General features: G+C 44.3%; 1 protein-coding gene across 2 annotated transcripts; it reads left to right on the forward strand.

The window, feature by feature from the left end:
* The first annotated feature begins 1,148 nt into the window (after positions 1-1,148).
* Positions 1,149-8,061, forward strand: mthfr (methylenetetrahydrofolate reductase (NAD(P)H)). Of its 2 annotated transcripts, none has more exons than XM_049004816.1 (12): positions 1,149-1,249; positions 3,011-3,277; positions 3,642-3,880; positions 3,972-4,082; positions 4,317-4,510; positions 4,689-4,939; positions 5,030-5,164; positions 5,617-5,797; positions 5,912-6,094; positions 6,372-6,473; positions 6,560-6,679; positions 6,990-8,061. In XM_049004816.1, exons 2-12 carry the CDS (start codon positions 3,030-3,032, stop codon positions 7,191-7,193), a joined length of 1,968 nt encoding a protein of 655 aa, XP_048860773.1. In that variant the 5' UTR covers positions 1,149-1,249; positions 3,011-3,029; the 3' UTR covers positions 7,194-8,061. The 2 variants fall into 2 exon arrangements, with proteins under 2 accessions (XP_048860773.1, XP_048860774.1); XM_049004817.1 differs by having other exon boundaries at positions 1,166-1,185.
* Positions 8,062-14,144: the final 6,083 nt, after the last annotated feature.

Below are 14,144 nucleotides of genomic sequence, written 5' to 3' on the forward strand. Positions count from 1 at the left end.
GCTGATGTTTGTCAGCATAAGATCTGAATTGTGTCATATTTTAAGCAATTCTTGTCCCAGGGTACTGTAAGTACTGCTGCACTATAATGGATTATTGAACCTCGTGTAAATATCCAGAGATAAGAATCTAGTTTCATTGTGTTCCTTTGCATTTTACTGAATGTTGAGTTTGGTCTTTCTTTGTAATAAATTCCCTCATGTATTTCTCCTGTAGTATTCCGTCAGAAATTTACTCTGGCTATTGAACATCTTGGCTTGGGTGGAGCTACAGTCACACGCATCCAACACTATAGGCGTGTGTGCAATTCCCATCATCGTTCACAAACACGTATTTATATGGGTTGGAGTCTCTGAATCACTCATAATGCGTGTTTGAGTGTGTGCCCTGTGATGGATTGACATCCCTGTCTCATTCACCTGGCTTCTGGATATGGAGGATGGATAGATGGGTGGGTCCGAGTTGGAATAGAAGTTAGGATTCACAAGCAGTGCAGACTAGTTCATGCCAGCTAGGACCAGACGATAAGGTCTAATGATTTTGGCTGGAATATATGTATCAAGTTACCAAATACACTCACCGTGTTTTGGTTAACCTTTTTAATAAGCATTTATACTGGTGAAGTAATTATTTTAGAGGTTTTTTAAAGGATTTTAAAATAATAATATAATCTGATTAAAATGGGAAATAGATAATTTCCTTATGTACTTTGTGATCTGTAAAGTCACAATGAAGTTTATATTACACTTAATGTGAGAATTATTATTTTAAAAAAAGAACAAGGGGAGATAATATAGAATTGTAATAGAATTGTTGAATTGTGACTGATAATACAGTCCGCAAAATTTTCGTCTTTATGTTTATAGTTGCCAGTATCTAGATTATTTTTGCGGTGGTGGGTGGATTTTAAATTATTTTATAATCACAGTTTTCACGGACGTAAGAACATGTATGACTGGACCCATCAGTTTTCCAACGCAGTTTTATATGGGTACTTGAAACGAGTATATCCGTTAGGCAGCCGTCGTAACCAAGCGGCCGTCAGCTACCTTTGTTCCTGCTTTGGCGTACGCAGAGTACGAGAATCGCCGGTCACGTGACCCAGTGCCTTCCTTCTCCGATGCATGGGCGGGGTTTAAATTCTGGCTAAGCTTCGGAAATAATCAGTACTGGGACTACGGCTGATCGTGAGTAGCGTCCCGCTACAATCTCCGTCTACCCAGGAAATCCAGTGACAGTGGGGAGTTATTGGTAATATAGCCTGTTTAGCAACCGCTGCAATTCTTTCTGTAAGATGTTACGTGCTGGAAAATAATTTAGTAGTTTAAAAGGATATTTGCATGAATGAATGAACACGTGTCCAGCAAAACTATCGTGGCGTAGCTATACAGGCATGCTTTAAACACTTTAGTAAGTTACCGTTTAAAACGATCCCACCGTATAGTACCGTGATCTTTCCTTCTAATTGAATGTTTAGATCGCACACCATGTTGTATACGTAATTGATATTTCATTCGCACGTTATTTTGCAGTGCAAACCAGTTAGTTTTAATGTTTAGTTTAATTGCAATATTACTTTTATATTTGTTGTGCAAATACGTATAAGTCAGACAAATGTCATCCGTCGCTTCAGCCATTGAAGCGCACAAATAACTCATGTATTCAGGGATGGTCGTCTGGACTCCCGAAGGAACTCTTGGAGGGCCGCTGTATCCGTAATATTTAAGGGGACACCCCTCACCCCTGCGAAGGGGGTCTAATTCCCTCGGGCGATTTTTGTTCCCAGTCAGATCCTGCGTAACAATATGCGATAGTTTCGTTTATTTAAACTTTACTAATAAAAGAGAATGTTTCGACTCGACATTCCGATTTGCTTTTCAGAGATCATTTTGCTCAATGTTCTGTTTAATGGTGCGAACAGCCTCAGATTTGCAGTTGTACGCGGTGTAAAATTCTAATGTAAAAAGTTTTCATTTTTTAAACTTTTCAGGTCTGCTTAATCAAGATTGCTGGTGTCTATGATTTAGACCAATGCGAGTTATTAATAAGTTTGCTGAATTATATTTGTCAATAAACCACTAACAGAGTTAAATCGTACACGTTTGGAGTAGTTTGGTTTATTTTACATTTTTGACAGTCTTGAGCTACAGTCATCAGCTACAGTCATCATTATTACATCTTAGCGAATACTCGTAAAATAAATGAAGTGAGCATTATGGTTAAATGTTGCCTACGTGCACATCAGTATTAAATGGCCAGTAGAGAAACAAGTAGCCAGTAATTAGTATGGACATCCTGCTCCTTTCCACGTTATTTCAGTTAATGGTCTTTTATAAATAACACCGTGACGCTGTGAGGTGTCATTTATTTACAGCTGCTCTCATGAACGCACCGCGAAACGGCTAATCTGCCGATTCTTTTTGACCCTGCAGAGCAGTGCATCGTTCCGAGTCAAACTCCATTACACACTGCTGTGAGTGAGTCACGCTGACCATAAAGTGAAGCTGAGCTAATATTATCCTGCCGTGTAAAGATAAACATGCGGAACTGAACGTTTCTGCCTTGCATGTGTCTGACGATGTACTATGATGTACTGTAGCACTCGTGGATAGTTAATTGAATTGTGCCAGTGAGATATACTTCAGTACAAATGTATAAAGAGGCTTCATTTTGTGGTATAGATACAAGGACTCCGTGTTTAATGACTGTTAAGAATCTGAATCCAAAAGGAATATGCCAGTTTTAATTCTGACCTTTGACATTCACTCAGTTAAGAACAGCTGCAGTTTTGCAAGAATCATTTATAATCTGACATTTTCTGGTATTCTGTACAGAACTGAGAGATTTGAGTTTCTTATTAAAGCAATTCAGGTTAAGTACCTTGTTCATCCTGGAGGTTACCTAGAATCCTTTACTGTTATCACTCCATACACACCAATCTTTAGGACATAAGGATAGTAAAATTACCCATAATGCTTCTGGGAGTTAATCTTCCATCTTGTCTTTTGCTAGACTCTTTCTCTAGATAGCAATGGTGAATCAAGTGCAGCGGGTGGATGGCAGCTTTCAGGCCTCAAAGAGCGACTCGAGTGGGGCCAGCAACAGCGGCGGCGAGAGCTCCAAGGACAGCTCCCGCTGCTCGACGCCTGTGCTAGACACTGATCGCACAGACCGGCTGCGTGACAAGATGCGACGGCGCATGGAGTCTGGAGACCGCTGGTTCTCCTTGGAGTTCTTCCCGCCACGAACTTCCAACGGGGCCGTCAACCTCATCTCCAGGTGTGTGCACTGCAGCGCCACCCGGCTGCCAGCTGTGTGCAGGACAGGTAACACTTTACTTTAGCTGCACCATCATAATGCATTTATAATGCATTCATAGAACATTCATAAGCAGTATATCTCAACATCCTAACATACCTCAACAGCTTTAAGATACATTAGTAACAAACATTATATAATTATAATGTTTATTATCAAATAAGATTTGTTATTAATGTATACTACAGCTTGCTAAGGTGTGTTAAGATGTTAAGGTATACTTACGTGCTGCTTATGAATGCATTATGAAGGTGCAGCTAATGTAGAGCGTAACCCAATGTCTTTTAGACGTTTGTGTAAATTGAATGTGTTTGTTCCTTCTCAGGTTTGATCGCATGGGCTCTGGTGGGCCTCTCTTTATCGACGTCACCTGGCACCCTGCAGGGGACCCGGGATCGGACAAGGAGACGTCTTCCATGATGATCGCCAGCACCGCCGTCAATTACTGCGGCCTGGAGAGCATCCTGCACCTGACCTGCGCCAACCAGACCAAGGACCAGATCACAGCTCACCTGGGCAAGGCCAAACGGCTGGGCCTCAAGAACATCATGGCCCTCCGCGGAGGTGCTCCGGCTCCCGATATTGTTTCTAATCCTTTGCTCTTTCTCAGAAAGCTGAATTAAGGAATTAATGATTTCTGCGTGCTGCCCTTTAGATCCCGTGGCGGATGTGTGGGAGGAAGAGGAATGTGGCTTCAACTATGCCACCGATCTAGTGAAACACATACGCTGGGAATTTGATGATTACTTTGACATCTGCGTCGCCGGTAGGTTTCGGCCATATTGCTGTTGCGAGTAGGCAGATGTCATGTTATAACTTCCGGTCCAGATTTCGATATTGTAAATTAAATTATCCCATTACATAATTTTTTTTGCTTGTCAGAAATTTTAATTTAGTCTTTTTGCAGCTGCTGCTTGCAGAGAGTCTGGGGCTGAACGTCGTTCTGAGGATAATCATGTGTTCTGTGTCACCTTTTCCTAAAATTTCTGAATTGCTGAAGGATACCCCACGGGCCACCCTGAAGCAGAGAGTTACGAGGTGGACCTGAAACACCTGAAGGAGAAGGTGGACGCCGGAGCAGACTTCATCATCACGCAGCTCTTCTTCCGGGCCGAAACCTTCCTCAAGTTTGCCAAGGATTGTAGGGCTATTGGAATTACATGTCCCATCCTGCCCGGAATCTTCCCTATCCAGGTAAAGAGGCTGGAATGGATGAGAACCTTCATAAATGGAATTGCAGAAATTAATTTCTCATGGTTGTATGTTGCATCGTAGGGGGATGTTATATCATGCCACTGTTTACCTGTTTGTGGATGGTTTGACAGTGAAGCACATTTAACTTGACTTCATTTGGGTGTTTGTGCTTTCCAAGGGTTACCAGTCTCTGCGGCAGCTAGTGAAGCTGTCGAAGCTGGAGGTGCCTGAGGAAATCACGAGCGTCATCGAGCCGATAAGAGACAACGATGCCGCCATCCGCAACTATGGCATCCAGCACGCGGTGGGCATGTGCAAGGTGCTGCTGGAGAGCGGCGATGTGCCCGGCCTGCACTTCTACACCCTTAACCGGGAGGTGGCTACGATGGAGGTCCTGAAGCAGCTCGGTCTGTGGATCGAAGATCCCAGGTTCGGCCACAGAGCCGTCTCCATTTCCTCTGGCAGTGTGCCACGCCCCCTTATAGAGGCACTGTAAAAGATATGGCTTCTCTTCTTAAGGCGACCCCTTCCCTGGGCAGTCAGTGCAAACCCCAAGCGCAAGGTGGAGGATGTTCGGCCGATCTTCTGGGCCTCCAGGCCTAAGAGCTACATCTACAGGACCCAGGATTGGGACGAGTTCCCCAACGGGAGGTGGTGAGTAGGAGGGGATGGTTCTTAAGGTGTCCATTTGTTCAACATCCTAAATGATTCCATCGTACAGCAGAGGAATGAGTGTGCATGAGGTGGGGGGGCAAATCACACGTAAGTAAATAGGGGTCAGGGAGCCGTCATGGCTGCAGGTGCTGCTAGGCTTCCAATTATTGACTAGAAAGAGGTGCAGAATCTTTCCATCAGTTCTGCCGTATTAGAAACTAGCAAGAAACTAAGTACAGTTTACAAAAAGTACCTCTAGTGATGCCCAGTCAGCCACGTCACAGTGGAACAAGTGGAACAAGGACGGTGAGCCAGAAAGGTGGTAGGGTAGGGTTGGGTTGGTTTAGGTGTTTCTGAAAGAGGTGAGTCTTCAACTGGTAATTGAAGGTTGTCTTAAGACTTTTTTTTTTTTTTTTTTTTTTTTTTTCTTATACAATTATTGTCTCTTTCAGGGGCAACTCGTCCTCTCCTGCCTTTGGTGAGCTGAATGACTACTACCTCTTCTACCTGAAGAGCAAGTCCTCCAAAGACGACCTGCTGAAGATGTGGGGAGAAGAGCTGATGAACGAAGAGAGTGTCTTTGAGGTGTTCACCAATTACATCACGGGGCAGCCTAATCGCTGCGGACACAAGGTAAGGGAGGTTTCCACAGTGAGTCTGCTGTTCAGGCAGGGGAAGGCTTCAGACTCGGACGGTACGAAGCGAACGAGGACCGATTGTCGAGCCGTTTAACGCCTTCTGTGTCAGGTGATGTGTTTGCCATGGAACGACGACCCCTTGGCACCTGAGACTAACTTGCTGAAGGATGAGCTGGAAAAGGTGAATCGCCGTGGTATCCTGACCATCAACTCCCAGCCCAACATCAACGGGAAGCCCTCCTCTGATCCCATTGTGGGCTGGGGACCTCCTGGAGGATACGTCTTCCAGAAGGTCAGGCAGTGCCTCCGCACTACAGTGTCAAGACGTGCATCCAGTGTCCTTGTTGACGTTCAGTCTATTTGTTATTTAGCTATTGCTTTTATTACAGATCGTCAGTTCCCACAATTTATGCTTAAAGTAGAGCAATGAATAAATTTTTTTACTGTATAAATGCACTTTTAGACTGAAGTTTTTGCAACTTAAGTGTACATGGGTATTTGCAGTGATGCAGTGTTATGTTGGGTATTGACTGTATCTGCTGAACTGCCTCATGTTTTGACGCTCACAGGCATATCTGGAGTTCTTCACATCTAGCGAGAATGTGACTGCTCTTCTTAAAGTGCTGAAAAAATACGAGCCACGTGTGAACTATCACATCGTTAATGTCCAGGTAAGATCTCCTGCCCTTTTATGAACCTCTGTCTCCAGCGCATTTTCCTTGCGCGCCTGAACAACGCTCTTTCTCTCCTATTCCAGGGTAAGAACACCACCAACGCTCCGGACCTGCAGCCTAATGCTGTGACTTGGGGCATCTTCCCAGGGAGAGAGATCGTTCAGCCCACTGTGGTGGATCCAGTCAGCTTTATGTACTGGAAGGTATAGCAATGGCTTTATTGATTCCCTAGAAATGAACACCACACTATTTGGAGATAAGCTTTATTGATGTGAGAAGCATGTTTTGGAGGAGTTTACTTTTTACTTAACAATGGAGTTCCTTGTTCTGGTTCTTGTAGGTAAGAATGTGTTTGACATTGTTGTGTAATAGTTCTGTCCAAAGGCGTAAGTAAAATGAAATGTGTATTTTGCCTGTTGTATATATTTTCAGTGCACTGTTGCGTAACATCATAATGGTTGTGATTGGTGTCTGATTGCATGGCCAGGTTGACGACGCGTCTGTCATTGACAGGATGAAGCCTTTGGCCTTTGGATCGAGCAGTGGGCCAAGCTGTACGAGGAGGAGTCGCCGTCCCGCATGATCATCCAGTACATCCATGACAACTACTATCTGGTCAATCTGGTAGACAATGACTTTCCCTTGGACAGCTGCCTGTGGCGGGTCATTGACGATATGTTTGAGCTATTGGATGCACCATCGGAAGCCATAGAATAGCTCATGCCTCACAAACAGCAGTGCTGCAATGAGGGCAGGGCTGGCGAACGGGATCCACGGAGAGGCGCTCTGGGTGCGGGTTTTTGGGATGACCTCTGTCAGCCAATCCCCAGGACTGGAGCTGAGAACCGCTGCTTTATTACTGGCTGATGGAAAGGTCATCCCAACAACCCGCACCCTCATTGGCTCTCCCTGGATCAGGTTCACCGCTCCTGTATGAGGGCATCACCAGCTAGTCATCTACAAACTGTTAGAGTGGAATATTTATGTGTCAAGTATACAATGTATACTTTTATCTATTTTACAAATCAGGCTTAATGTAGGATTTTAAAAGGGAGCAATAACTGGTTTGGATTGAATGAAGACTGCTCTTTTAGACGTCAGAGTGAGATGTTTGTACTTGACTCAATATTTTAATAATATCATGCCTTAAATACAAAATTTCATGGTCTTTTACAGGAAGCTATTCAATTCACATTATGCATTACCTGTGATTCTATTTGCTATATACCTCATTACATATAGTGCCAAAGTGATATAGTATAATATGCCCAAAGTTGTGCTTAAAAACTTAAACTGTTTTAATTTTTATTCAGTTATCATTTTGTATGAAGGTATAACTGCAGGATTTGTTCTGTATATTTTTTATCAGCTTTTGTATTTTTTTTTTTGACGTATTTATTGTTGCTGTGATGCTACGTAAATAGCAATGAATGACGTGTGTGTGCTCTCTCTCGTGTTTAAAAATTAATGTAATGTCGCAAATGAGTGAATGTGAGTGTTAGAAGCTGAAGTAAGCTGCAGTCTTACTTGAAGTGTGGTTTGTATTGATTTGTGGGATTATAAATGTGTTGGTTTAAAGTCCAAGGCTTCGGCTACCGTTACATGCTGATGGATATCATTGGCTGCTTTTACAAGGGGACACCAATCAGGTTACAGGTGCCATCATAGACCATGCTATGATTGCGGAGGTCATCAGCAAATTTCTTGCTGGTCCTCAAGCTAAAGAAAATGATGTAGTATCCTTATGTACACACTGGCGATTGTACGAGACCAGTAAATCTTATCTTCTGAACTTAATAGCTCTGTGCCAACCACTGACGACCTCCTGGGCTGAGTGCAAGTTCTGCGGGAGTGCATCTTGGCCCCGATGACCGCACGGTCTTGCGTGACAATGGCACTTCCCATTCCGGCTCCTTCTGTCCCTGTAATTCTGGCTGTTGCTCTGGAAATTCTGGCTTATTCAGACAGAGACCTTCCAATCACCGGCACAGCTTCCTAACTCATTGAGTGACACATCGCCCCCTTGTCAGCTTCATCTAACGATTGTTGAAGTTAGAGCTGAATGGGGACTGTACGGTCATGAACCAGGAGAGCGGGGCTACATAAGGATATTCTGAAATTGCCAGTAAGGGGAGAAGAGCAAGAAGGCAGTGTCATCAATCAGGTCCTGGCCTCTGGGTGAAGGCCTCTTACTCCACCTCCTCGTGGCTGTCCTGCAGCTGCAGACCTCCACAAACAACTTGCAGGTGTTGAACACGGCAGACAGTCAGATTCCATGAGCGGACAAAGGATGGCTGTTGAGAGCAGCTGTCATGGCGTAAGCTACGTTAATAAATTCGTAGTTTAATGGCCTTTTGGCCAGAAACCATGCTCTTTTTCTTAAAGGAAGCGTTTATCAGCCCAGAGTGTTCAGCCTATGGAGGAAGTATGACATTTATAGCTGTGGAACAAGTCTTTATTTTTCATGGGAAATGGCATATCCAACAGGGTGTGGCCTCACACTCAGGATTTGATGTCTGCGGGTGAAGTCGAGAAAGGGTGCAGTAAAGAGGCATCGAGGCATTACTGAAACCTTCTGGGTCCTTGCACACAGGGTAGTATGTGCGCGCCCCTGTAAGGTATCTCTGCTGGGGCCGGGCCAGGCCTGTCACAGAATGGGGTCTATTTTTATACACTGGGGCGTCCTGCAACAAGACGGGACTCTGCCGGCTGTGCGATCGTGCAGATAACATTCAGTACATGTAAAAATGAAAATGGTGCGAGCAAAATCAGTAGAAACGCAACAATTGTTGCGTGTAAGATATAACTGCTCAGCGGGGGCTGTAGGCTCCTGACGATCCGCACTGCGCAGAGAGCTTGCTGGGGAGGGATGGAGAGAGCAAACTGCACGAACCCCATGAACTGGGGGCATTGGGCTCCGCCCACTGGATGACTGCGTGCTGCTTCTGGAAGAGTCTCTGCTCTGCTGTTAAGTGGGCCAAAGGGCACAGCTACGTCAGGCACCAGAATGCGTTCCAGGATAACGGAGTTATTTCGCGCTGCGTCTTATGGTTTTCAGCTGTGTTGTATCCTCATTTCTTACTGGGTGTTCGTGCGTTTTAATATTTCAGTGATCCAAGCATGTAGTGCTGCAAGTCTGCTGTTTCTCTATTTTTAAAGGAATTTTCTTATTTTTTTTTTATTCTGCCCTAAAACGAAATGGGTAGCAAAGACCACAAGTAGCACAGTATTCCCCCTACTACTCAGACAAGCGAAGGGGCCCCAGTCAGCCAACGGAAGTGTAAGATTGCTATTGTGTTTTGATATGAGGTGCTTCAGCAAGTAAACATGCATTTCTGGATCCGTTAGACTGATCCAGGCAGCCATTAGCCAATAGCAATTGGTTGGAGGGTACCAATGCTTCCCTTTAATTTGGCTTTGGACTGATGCTTTAATACACAGGTCACTCATGGTACTGCTGTGCTCAAAAGCTGTTTGGGTCATTAGCCACCAAAGTAGGAACTAAGGATAACCGTCTTTCAGTTTAAATCTCTAAATGAATCACTAAATTCCTAATCTTTAAATTCCATTCAGGTTTTTTCTAGTATTTTAAAGATCTATCTCACCATTTGTGCTTCTGTTGTATATACAAAAGAAGCTAAACCAAACAAGAAGCACTTTGATATTACGTTTTTTGTTACTCTTATCCAAAGATACTTGAAACTCATACTTTGCCTTGTTCAAAGCTGTAACCTTCCTGAGATCATAGGTCAGAGCTTGATTCATTTGTATTTTTATATGCCAAGGACAGATATTAATTCTCTGTTGCATCATCTGGCATAAAAAATAAATAAAAAAGGTTAGAAGGTGACGAGTAAGCTTTGGCCTTCAGCCTAGAAACCTCGTCCGCTCTGGCTTTGGGAGAGGGGGTGCAGGGACAGGACTGATGCATTCATCTTAGCCATGGCTATGTAGAAAAGACTGCCCGTTACACACGAAGAACTTTCGGGTTGGGAGGGAGCCACTGAAAGGCTTGCAGTCATTTTGGAATGGGGGCGGGTGATCTGTTCCTCCTTTCTGGTCACCCCTGCTTTTGCCTAGAGAAAGTAGCAGTGACAAGTAATCATACTGGATACGTGGATACATGCAAAACCCCAAACCTTAACTGGGATCTGGCTGGGAAAGAGAGTAAAAATGCTTAATAGAGAAATTCAGTAGAAACCCTGATCTTAACCCCGCTATCACGGTCCGTGCGATGTGAGAACTGCAAGTGCAAAACATGTGATGCTGATATTAATAACACACATCACCCAGCCCTATAAAGCACTATAGCAGATTCAGTACAAAATTAATCCACAGTGGGTGGGTTTGCCATGTATTGGTCGTCATTACGTGGTATAATCTAATAATGTGACCAAATGAGGAGCATCAAAACATTCAGTAATCGGATCTGCATAATAACCACACCCAGCACTGGGGTTCAGGTTTCCCTCTGCCAGGATTTTCTGGTATAATACTGTGAGTGGTTCTGTGCCTGACTTCCTCATACCTGCAGTACGTGCCTTTGGTCAGGTACCTGTGCACACCCCCCATGAGCCATGCAGGCGTGCTCCAACCTGGAGGCATGGGTGTTGGTAAAACAAGCCTGGCCACCATGATGAGGGCAGCCCCTCCTTGTGGATCTGAGCTCAAAACTGCAGAGACTCATCCAACTGCTTTCCGCTTAAAACAAGTTCAATTTTTTCCCCAAACAGTCGTCACGGGTCAGAAGTCTTTGTGGCAGAACTCTAAACGTGTGGTGATGTTGCATTAGCGGCAGCAGGTGGCGTAGTCTTTAAAGAGCTAGATATGTGGCAGCAACTGCTGAAACGTTGGACAGGTATACGAAATAAACGGCAGAAGTGAAAACCCGTAAGGTGAACATGTTGCATTAGAAGAAAGTTAGAGAAAAGTGTTAGAAAGAATAATTACCTGGAATGAACTGGGAAGGGACTGTGTAAGAACCAGGGGACAGGCTGCGGTGAAATGTGTCGCCATGAGAAATAGCCTCCAAGCGTGGTCCTTCAGGCAACCTCAGCGGGGTTAGGGTTAGAACATCTTAAAGGTGTACAGGCCATTGTGGAGGACAACTGGAGGAACCAGCAGAACCTTTGGCTATATTGTCAGCTTTTATAGGTTTATCTTAGCTCTGTTTCCTGGTGTTTGAGGAGCTTTTAGTTATTTTGTGGTTTCCTGAGATACAGGGCCCCTAACTATCATAAAAAACACCTTTGGATTAAAAACCCATCACTGTTCTAACCTCACAAGTTCCTGTGGGTGTAATGGCCAGTTGTCCCAATACTTCTGTCCATATAGTGTAACTATACTGAACAAAAATATAAACGCAACACTCTTGTTTCTGCTCCCATTTTTCATGAGATGGACTTAAAGACCTACAATTCATTCCAGATACACAATATTACCATTTCTCTCAAAAATTTCTCACAAATCAGTCTAAATGTGTGATAGTGAGCACTTCTGCTTTGCTGAGATAATCCATCCCACCTCACAGGTGTGCCACATCAAGATGCTGATCTGACATCATGGGTAGTGCACAGGTGTACCTTATACTGCCCACAATAAAAGGCCACCCTGGAATGTGCAGTTTTTTGCTTTATTGGGGGTCTGGGGACTCAGAACCGGTCAGTATCTGGTGTGACCACCATTTGCCTCATGCAATGCAACACATCTTCTTCGCATAGAGTTTATCAGATTGTCAATTGTGGCCTGTGGAATGTTGGTCCACTCCTCTTCAATGGCTGTGCGAAGTTGTTGGATATTAGTGGGAACTGGTACACGCTGTCGTATACGCCGGTCAAGCACATCCCAAACATGCTCAACGGGTGACATGTCCGGTGAGTATGCTGGCCATGCAAGAACTGGGACATTTTCAGCTTCCAAGAACTGTGTACAGATCCTTGCAACATGGGGCCGTGCATTATCTGTCTGAGTGGCTGGTCTCAGACGATCTTGGAGGTGAACCTGCTGGATGTGGAGGTCCTGGGCTGGTGTGGTTACACGTGGTCTGCGGTTGTGAGGCCGGTTGGATGTACTGCCATATTCTCTGAAACGCCTTTGGAGACGGCTTATGGTTGAGAAATGAACATTCAATGCACGAGCAACAGATCTGGTTGACATTCCTGCTGTCAGCATGCCAATTGCACGCTCCCTCAATGCTTGTGGCATCTGTGGCATTTTGCTGTGAGACAAAACTGCACATTCCAGGGTGGCCTTTTATTGTGGGCAGTATAAGGTACACCTGTGCACTACCCATGATGTCAGATCAGCATCTTGATGTAGCACACCAGTGAGGTGGGATGGATTATCTCAGCAAAGCAGAAGTGCTCACTATCACACATTTAGACTGATTTGTGAGAAATGTTTGAGAGAAATGGTAATATTGTGTATCTGGAATGAATTGTAGATCTTTAAGTCCATCTCATGAAAAATGGGAGCAAAAACAAAAGTGTTGCGTTTATATTTTTGTTCAGTGTAATTCGCTATTTGCATTATTACCAAACTTACCTTGCTAACATCAGCCACCTGTAGGAAAAGGTGGGCTATGATGGCTGAATGTTTAGTGAAGCGTCCTTGTGGTTGAAAGATTACTGGTTTGAATCCCCGACCAGCAAGATACCACTGAGGTACCCTGAGTAAGGTATCGCCCCCAAGCACTGCTCAGGTAAATACCAGGTGTGGCTCATCAGAAGCCAAGAGGGACAGAAAACCTACTGGATAGTAGCTCTGCAGGACTGGAGTTGGAGACCCCTGAGTTAGATGTTTGTGTGACGGATATTAAGCAACACATGCCACGTTGTGTATAAAGGTTTGTGAGAGCAGAATCACAGGGCATCAGCTGCAGTTTGACCACCAGAGTGGTATCTTGAATGACACCACTTACCAGACTATTGTGTATGCAGGTTTTGGGATTAACCTTTAGGTCAGCTGTTCAGACTCAGGTGCGAGGACTCTTCAGCCAATCAGTGCTCTAATTAGCAATCTAATTAAGGAGCTGCAGCAAAAAAACAGCATATATATATACTGCAGACCTTTATGGATAAGTGTGGACTAGAGACAGGAATCATCACTGGTTGCACCATATCAGTGTTCTTGTTTGCCTTGGCGATGGACACGCTTGTCAAGGCAGCAGACGTGGAATCCCAGGGCTTCCTGTCCAGCAGTGCCAGGTCGCTGATGGATCCTTTAAGGACTGGAAAGCTTGATTACATGAGCATTAGAAACATAAAAGTGTACAGAAATGTACTTTATGTTTTATTAATGTTTTTTTTTTGCATTTTCTCAACGTTTTCTGTGTTTCTTCAGTGTTCTTAAATGTTCGCATATTTTTTCCATTTGTTAATGTGTTGTGTGTTGCGCTTCAGGACCCCCTAACTTTAAACTGAAGCAGAACAATGGACTGATATTATTTCGTTTTTTTCAAACACTCACACGTGGCTTCACAGAGCCTCGGCAATATTTCTTTTTCAGAAGCTTTTTCTACCCTCTTGTGGTCAGTTGCGGGTACTGCATGTCAGCTACGACGGCTTGGAGATCCTTTCTGCTCAAACACGCTCTGTGGATAGAAGCATCCCCAGTCTCATTGACTTTAATTTTCTATGAGACTGGGAACACTGCTCCGCGTGTCCAATG

Source organism: Brienomyrus brachyistius, unplaced genomic scaffold, assembly GCF_023856365.1.
Source record: "Brienomyrus brachyistius isolate T26 unplaced genomic scaffold, BBRACH_0.4 scaffold120, whole genome shotgun sequence".
NCBI classification, from domain to species: Eukaryota; Metazoa; Chordata; class Actinopteri; order Osteoglossiformes; family Mormyridae; genus Brienomyrus; species Brienomyrus brachyistius.

Bases quoted from the DNA above. Each gene is read 5' to 3' on its own strand.
- mthfr (XM_049004816.1), top strand. From the start codon at position 3,030: ATGGTGAATCAAGTGCAGCGGGTGGATGGCAGCTTTCAGGCCTCAAAG. The intron at 4,940-5,029 runs GTTCGGCCACAG...TCTCTTCTTAAG, and splicing joins CTGTGGATCGAAGATCCCAG to GCGACCCCTTCCCTGGGCAG. The intron at 6,680-6,989 runs GTATAGCAATGG...TGTCATTGACAG, and splicing joins TCAGCTTTATGTACTGGAAG to GATGAAGCCTTTGGCCTTTG.